The sequence below is a fragment of the Nicotiana tabacum genome, chromosome 17 (assembly GCF_000715075.1).
Source record: "Nicotiana tabacum cultivar K326 chromosome 17, ASM71507v2, whole genome shotgun sequence".
Lineage (NCBI taxonomy): Eukaryota > Viridiplantae > Streptophyta > Magnoliopsida > Solanales > Solanaceae > Nicotiana > Nicotiana tabacum.
The window spans coordinates 60526796-60535869 of NC_134096.1; the positions used below are offsets into that span (position 1 = coordinate 60526796).

At 36.0% G+C, this 9074-nt stretch overlaps 1 protein-coding gene across 1 annotated transcript; it reads right to left on the bottom strand.

Moving 5' to 3' along the window:
- Positions 1–2718: 2718 nt before the first annotated feature.
- LOC142171879 (uncharacterized) lies at positions 2719–3150 on the bottom strand. Its single transcript, XM_075235589.1, has one exon. It carries the CDS (start codon positions 3148–3150, stop codon positions 2719–2721), a length of 432 nt encoding a protein of 143 aa, XP_075091690.1.
- Positions 3151–9074: the final 5924 nt, after the last annotated feature.

A 9074-nucleotide genomic window follows, 5' to 3' on the forward strand; every position in this document is an offset into this window, starting at 1 on the left:
CACCCAAAAGCTCTTAGGCAGTCCACTAGCAATCAACATGGTCCTCCCCATATCTTCTAGAGATATATTCTTTCTTTCTACAATACCATTTTGTTGTGGAGTTCTAGGTGCAGAGAAGTTATGATCAATGCCATGTGTGTTACAGAACTCAAGGAATTTAGAATTTTCAAACTTAGTTCCATGGTCTATTCTTATACTTAAAACATTATAGCCCAGTTTCTGTTGGATCATTCTGACAAACACACAGAAAACATCAAAAGTTTAATCTTTAGATGCAAAAAACAGGGTCCATGTGTATCTCGAAAAGTCATCTACAATGACAAATATATACCTATTGCCTCCTCTGTTCCTCACTCTCATTGGTCCACATAGGTCCATATGAAGGACTTCCAGGGGTTTGGAAGTGCTGTCAACCTTTTTAGATTTAAAAGATGACCTTACATGTTTTCCTCTGACACAAGCATCACATACCTTGTCTGAGGTGAACTCAACTTTTGGTAGTTCAAGGACCAGGTCCTTTGCTGCCAATTTGTTGAATTGGGAAAGACTAGCATGACCCAATCTTCTGTGCCGTAACAATGGGTCATATTCCACTACACTTAAGAATGTGTTCTCACTCCGAGGAAGGGACATAATAAATATCTTGTAGACATTGTTATGTCTCTTACCTTTTAACACAATTTCATCAGTATCAAGCTTAGTGACCGTGCAAATTTTGGAATTGAATTTTACCTCATTTCCTTTATCACACATTTGAGAAATTCTAAGGAGATTATGTTTAAGGTCTATGACATAATACACATCTTCTATAGCATGAGAGAGTGACTTACCGACCTTACCAATACTTGTTATCTAGTCCTTTTTCCTATTTCCAAGAGACACACTCCCTCTTTGGAAAGATGTCAGTGAGAGAAAGTTTTTCTTTTCTCCAGTCATATGTCTTGAGCAACCATTATCTAGATACTAATCTTGATTGTTCCCTCTTACTTTAGCCTGCACCAAAAATCACAAGTTATTCTTGAAAACCCAGACAAGATTGGGTCCCTCTTTATTTGAAAAAGGATGAATCAGATATCTTCTTGGCAAACGAAGGGAAGATGATTAATAGATATTTTCTTGTTAACCTTAATCCATTTAGTTTGGACAAGAGGCTTGACTTTTGGTTCTTCTTCCTTCTTCACATTTTTAGCAAGACCAAAAGTATTCTTAAACTGAGCATGAATTAAGGCATGTCAAGTATCTCTAAAGTGTTCTACCTTCCCACAATGAGTGCACATTTTGTTATACGGAATTACTACATACTTTGGATCAAATTTGGGAACAGGTTTTCTATAGCCAATTCCTGATTTGTTAGTGCTGCAGTTTTCATTCAGCCAATTTAATGCATCAGAAGATCTATGCCACTTGCTTAGCCTATATCATTCAAAATTAGCTTTTTCTAGATTTTCTTGCAGTACTTTATTCCTACATTCAGCATCACAAAGATTATCTTTAACCCCTTTTTAGTTCCTTTTCAAGCTTATCTTGCATATCAATCATTTTTCCTTTACCATGTGTATCAGGTGACTTCTTATTTTTAGAAGTGAACTTAAGAACCTGGTTCATCAGGCCTTTGACCTGTCCTTCAAAATCAGCTTTGTCAGATTCAAGTTCTTTGAGGTCAGGTTTGACACATAAAAGGTTGCTTATTAACTGATCATTTCCAGCACTCATCATGTCAATCTCACCCATCATGGTCATAATTATGACCATCAACTATTTTTAGACATAACATGAATGTTTTCTTTAAAGTTAGAGATACTTACCTGATTGATTTCATCTTCAGTCTCTGAATCACTCATGGCCATCATCCCTATCACTTCTTCTTCTGTTTGGCTTTCTTCAATTGCCATCAGCGCCATTACAATATTTTCATCTCCAAAATCAGCTTCCAAGATCCTCCATATATCATGAGCAGAGTTGCAAGAAGATACCTTGTAGAGAATATTTCTAGGAAAACTTCTGTAGGGCAGGTCCTTTGCTTTAGTATTTTTCTGGATTACTTGATGATCTTTATCATCATAATCCTCTTCTCTCTTGTTACATTTGTTTTTTTCACCATCTATTTTGGTAGGGATGATTGGTCCATGACTGACAATTAGCCATAGATCAAATTCAGCGGCCTGAAGGAACGTTTCTATACACATCTTCCATTCATCATAGTGATGTCCATCAAATAGAGGAGGTCTTCCAATGTGCATTCCAAGTTATACTGGAGGTTGTGTCTCCACTGTTTGATGTGCATCAATTACAACATAGAGACTTATGGCCTCATCCTCCTTCTCTTCCTCTTTATCACTTCCACTGTCCTCATATGCTGCTAGAAAAGCCTATTTCATTGCTTTAGTGAATCCTTCACCTAGGATTGTTCCTTTGTTTGGACCCTTGTCTCTCAATTCTTTTCGTTTTTTCCTTTTTAGCTCATTCTTTCCTCCACTCGATTTCCCACATTGGGCAGTCTTTGACCATGTGGTCTATCTTGTTACACTTATAGCACCCATCATAAGTGGCTTTGTTGATCTGTTTAGGCTTATCATTGTTCTCTCTCTTAGATGCATTTTTGGAATTCTCCATGAACTTCTTGAACTTAGTAAACATTGCTAAGTCAGGATCATCACTGTCAGATTCATCTTCTTCAGATGCCTTAAGATCCATGGCCTTATCCCCCATTGGTTCTTCCTAGCGCAGTTCTATCTTTCTCATCTCTTGAGTCTTTAAGTTTCCAACCAACTCATCTAGTAAGATTTTATCCAGCTCCTTGGCTTCCTTAATAGCTGTGACTTTTGATTCCCATATGGCTGGAAGAATCCTTAAAACTTTGCTAACCAACTCTTCTGAGGTAAATAACTTACTAAGTGATTTCAGTTCATTGGTTATTATAGTAAACCTAGTTATCATCTCCTGGATGGGCTTAGACTCCTTCATGGAGAAGAGCTTATAGTTCCTCATAAGTAATTCTTTCATTGATCTCTTCACTTGGTTTATTCCTTCATGAGAGATTTGGAGTATATCCCAGATCTCCTTTGTATTAGAGCAAGCTGATATCCTGTTGTATTCATTAGGATTAAGTCCACAAATAAGGATTTTTCTAGCCTTTGCATTCTTCTCCATCATTCTGAAATCTGTTGCTACAATTCAGAAGGGTCCTTAGGAACAGTTTTATTTTACTCATTTTGTTTAGTAGGAGTTAGTGGACCTTGGTTCACTATGGTCCATAGTTCATAATCCTCAGCGGTCAGGAAATCTTCCATTCTTGCTTTCCACCAACTGTAGTATTTTTCATTAAACATGGGTGATCTGGTAGTTGATTGTCCTTCGTTAGTTCCACGTGAAGCACTCATTTTGCTTTCAAGATCTCTCTAGGTGTTAATCGTGCGTGAGAGAATCTGCTATGATACCAGTTGTTAATTTGAGTGTTTTTATGGATTACTAAAGAACTTGGTTTGTTACCTTGCTCCTTATGTGTAAAGTAAAATAAGCAGTAAAGTAAATACAATAATTTTTACGTGGAAATTACCCGACTCTAAAAGTGCAAAAGCTATGACCTACCACATAGAATTTTTAACTTCAACTTCAATAGAACAATTAGCCAAATGTATCAATTACAAATCTTCAACTCTCTCCAGTTATCATACTTCAACTATTTGATTTACAAGTTACTCTAACTTGCAAAACCAAACACTCCTCCAACTCACTGATTGTATATGATACTTTGATTACAACTCGATTTCTTAAAATACATTTACTAGACTGACTCAAGAAGAACACAAAATTGGTACTCGACTTAAGTAAAAAAGATAATCTCAGCCCAAAAAGATAGTATTTAAATAGTTTGGACTCCGAGATCTTTTAGGAGTCTAATGCGTAGTCAGATTCTCGTTTGATAGGACTCCTACTTCTCCAAGGACTCCACAAGTCTTGGAACTCGTCTCTCACTTATGCATGCATATCTTCTTGGGCAACAACCCTTATCATGTTTAGCAGTCCTCTTCCAACAAACTCCGACCTTGGTAATTTTGAGATAAGGTTACTGTCTTGCAAGACGTACAATCATCAACCTTGAAGAGCTGGTTCTTAGAGCAGTTAAGCAGCTATGTTGAGGATCTGGTTCTTAGAGAACAAACTTTGTTAATCATCAAAATCTCAATACTCAACACGAGGGAATTTGGAAACGGCAGCCACGTTAAATAAAACGAGATAAAAGAACACTAACACTAGCTCCTCTTGCATTTACAGCTATTATATTGCCCAGAAATTGAACAGTTAATGATCCAATTGCTATTGTATAATTTTACTACTGCTGTGTATGTAACCAATCAACCTAGAACTCGAGATTTTATACACTATTATATTTGACGTATAAGTGATGAAGACTGCATATTTTGTATTTAAGTGAAATTCCCGAAACAAAGTACATGAATCAGCTTTCTTGTGAGCATTTTCGGATTATCTAAAGAGTTAGGTTCCAAAAATCATTTCATTTCAGTAACTACAAATGATACAAAGAGGCGTAATTGTTTTGGAGACTAGCGCTTGATTATACTGCCTAGGTTTGTGCTTGTTTCATACTGGAGTGGAGGCTGGTTAATATATTTAAGGGGAGATTGTGAATCTTAGAATGCTGGTTCAAGTATGCCTAAATTATTCCTTAACCATACGCTGTGTTCACACCTAATCAAAAAATTTAATCTCAGCGTTACAAACTAAAGCGAGATTATGTATTGTTAACCATGTTAAGTGATAAATCGGTATATGAAAGACATGTGTATTGCATTCGTTGATTTGCTATAAGCACGTCTGGTTGGGAATAAATATTTATCTATGTTAGAATATCCCATATTTATTGAGAGAGCAAGATGTTGTTTCCTCATATATATATATATGATGGTCTCGATAATTCTCTCCGTAATTTTCAAAGTTGAGTCAGGGCTAAGGTGTATTTTCTTCAAGCTTTCATAAAGCAATATGCGAAGGGTTCATATTTTTAGCTTGAGGAAGTAGTGCATGTGCGGATCCATTCCAGACTTTATCCGTCATCTAAAAATAGGTTAGAACATTTTTTTTCCTTAAAAAAAGGAAAGATATAAAGGAGAAGCACGAGTAATATAAAGGAGAAGCACGAGTAAGGCCTCATATGTTTGCACTTAATGGAGGTCTGAATCTTAATCATTAAGATCTTAGATATTAAGTGCGTTTGTTTTCAAAGTCTAAGTCTTAATTATTCAAATCTTAATCGTTAAGTGTGTTTGTTTTTTTTACTTCACAACCACTTAATGAGTCTGAATTGGTCTGTATCATTAATATCTATAACAAAGACTTAATTTCATTAAGATGCTATCATCCATATTCATTATTAACTGCAGCCACCGCCTACCATTATCAACTACCACCATGCCACCCACCACCACCATCATCCTCAATCATAGCCGCTACCATTGTTGACTACCACCACCCACCATCCCCACCACTCCCACCACCATCATTAACGACAACCAACACTCATCCACCTCAACTGCCACAACTAATCACCCCATCACCATCAACGAACATAGTTGGCACTGCCCATCATTATAAACTACCACCGCCCATCACCATCTTCCTCAATCACAACTACCACTACCACCACCCGCCATTATTAAATATCACCACCACCACCACCATCCTCAATCATAATAGCTACTACTACCAATCACCACTAGATACTACCCTAAACTACCACCAACCACCGCTTTTAGTCGGCATTCACAAGCACTACCATTAGCCATCACCACCAGTAACTATTATATTTTAAAAAGCTATATATTTTAGTGATGTAATATTAGATTAATTAGTATTTTATTTGAATTTTATGTTTATTAATTTTTAAATAAACGTAAATTTTATACATTCAGATGTTAAAAATCAAACAGTATTAATTATTTAGTATTCAGATCTTACTACACATCTTGGCATTCATATGTGTATTCAGATTCGGATATCTTAATCTTAATACACATTTTGATATTCAGGCGTGTATTCGGATTCAAACGTCTTAATCTTAAAACAAAAAACAAATGAGGCCTAAATCTTTCATCTAAGAATTCTCTGTAAAAACTTTTGTTATAACTGAAAGTGCTAAAAAAAATGTTAATACAAGCAAATGTAATAGGCATGAATATATATGTACTATTTCTTAATTTCTCCCCTTTCCTTCCTGATCCCTCAGTATAATAGAAAATAAAGGAGAAGAGGGTTTTTCATAAATCACTATAGCTTAGAGCCTAGTAACTATAATTTGCCTAATTATTATTTGTAACTTCTATTCAATTGTTACTAACTTATATCACTTGTATTCAAACGCGCAACGAATACAATCTATGTCAATTGTATTCGTTCGTGCAACGAATACAAGATGTATCAATTGTATTCGTTCGTGCAATTATATTCATTTGTGCATCGAATACAAGATGTATCAACTTTAGCCAACACGAAATACAAGGGTGTATACAAAGGATAAAACTTGTATGGACTGTATACAAGGGTGTATATAAAGGATACAACATGTATCGACTGTATTTGTTCACACAACGAATACAACTAAGCAAAATATATAAATACATAAAAATAAAATATTCTTGCTGGGAGTCGAACTCAAAACCTTTCCTAATTAAATGAACGCTCTAACCAATTGAGCTACGAGAGCTTGTTGCTCCCTTATTTTAGTTCAAAATAATTAATTTCTTACTTCATGGATTTGTTATAAAATTCAAATATAGTTACGAATAGTAAATTTGCTTAAAGTATAGCTATGAATAATAAATACATTGTAAATACATTGTAAAGGAGACGACTCTTAGCATTTTTCGGTTGTTATGGGGCTACACCAAGGTTCTGCGCTCAGTCCGTTCCTATTCGTCCTGGTGTTAGATGCGTTAACATACCATATTCAAGGGGAGGTTCCATAGTGCATGCTATTCGCCGATGACATAGTTTTGATTGATGAAACGCGAGCCGGTGTTAACGAGAGGCTGGAGGTTTGGAGACAGGCTCTTAAGTCTAAGGGTTTCAAGCTGAGCAGGACGAAGACGGAATACCTGGAGTATAAGTTTAGTGCTGAGCCAGGGGAATTGGGCGTGGTTGTGAGTCTTGACTCACAGGTCATCCCAAGTAGAGGCAGCTTCAAGTACCTTGGGTCGGTTATCCGGGAGGGAGGGGGAGGGAGATCGACGAGGATATCACACACCGTATTGAGGTAGGATGGATTAAGTGGAGGTTAGCATCTGGAGTCCTGTGTGACAAGAGAGTGCCACCGATACTCAAAGGTAAATTCTATAAAGCGGTGGTTAGACCGGCCATGATGTACGAGTGTTGGTCTGTTAAGAACTCACATATCCAAAAGATGAAAGTAGCAGAAATGAGGATATTAAGGTGGATGTGTGGGCACACTAGGATGGATAAGATTAGGAATGATGATATTCGGGAGAAGGTGCACGTGACTCCTATTGATGACAAGATGCGGGAAGCGAGGCTAAAATGGTTCGAGCATGTACAGAGGAGGAGCCTAGATGCACCGGTAAGGAGGTGTGAGAGGCTGATTGTGGAGAGCATGAGAAGAGGTTGAGGGCGGCCGAAGAAGTATCGGGGAGAGGTGATCAGGCAGGACATGGCGAGGCTTTAGATTTTTGAGGACATGACACTTGATAGGAAGATGTGGAGGTCGAGTATTAGGGTTGTAGGTTAGGAGGTAGTTGAGTCTTGCCTTACTTCGTACCATTGTGAGACTAGTCTGGTAGGATTTTTGTCTAAACTAGCTAGTGGCAATGTCGTATCTTACTATTTTGCGTTTCAGTGCCGGACCTATTTACTAGCTATCATTTTTGTTTTGCATCTTTCTTCTGGATTTCATGTTATTCCTATTTTTCCTATGATTTATGTGGTGATACTGATATTGTCTTCTTTTGTCTTTTTGTCCTCTTGAGCCGAGGGTCTTTCGGAAACAGCCTTTCTACCTCTTCGGGGTAGGGGTAAGGTCTGCGTACACACTACCCTCTCTAGATCCACTAGTGAAATTTCACTGGGTTGTTATTGTTGTAAATATTTGATGTCTCGCATAATTTTTCCAAGAATGACATGTAGAAACATACTTAGATAAGTGTTGTGTGTCTAATAGAGATTTGGATTGGTTGTCAAAATATAATTGAGTCATGATCACTAAACATGGGCCATAAAATTGCTTTATTATTTACCTAGCTATACTATAATAAAAATTTATTTGATATTTTTTTTTAGGTTCCTTAAAAATTATATTCTCTATCTATATTTACTATTTATATGCAAAACCTTAATAAAGAGAGCATCCCTTAAAATTAGATTGTAACTCATATAGCCCCTAAAATCACGCTTTCATTCCATTTTCAAAAAAAATTTAAAATATTTCTTTCTCTTTCATACAAATTAACTCAAATATCTTCTTTCTCACACAAATCCATTGACATTATCTCTAAAATTGCAGCAAGAAAGGATTTTTCAGTAATAGCCATTAAAAATTTCAAAGCTTTGAATTCAATATTTAAGTTTTATGAATTTGTGATTTGTTTGGACTGGATATTCTTATAAATGAATATCCGAATAACTGATTCAAATTTGTAATATTCTTGTAAACCTAGATACTTTTTGAAAAGTACAAAACCTAAAGAAAATAGGTATATAAGTTCCTTTCACCGTATATATAAGAAAAATTCTCTTTAATTAACATGGTCCCAGGAGAGCTATAAGCCTTTCGGCCTGCTCAAACTCAAATAGTTTTCTCCATTATAAATCTCCCGTATACGTATCCGCGCGATGCGCGAAAAATATTAAATAAAAGTAATTTCACAAAATTTCTATCTTACCAATATTGTTATTTTCACTGCTCTATTGTTAGAGTTTCTTGCAGTCCTACTTGTACTATATTGCATTATAAACTACTTTAATTTGCATGTTGCAAGCAATGAACTTTACATTTATATAAAATTAAATTAACCTTTGAATGCAAAATTATTTTTGAAAAGCTCCAC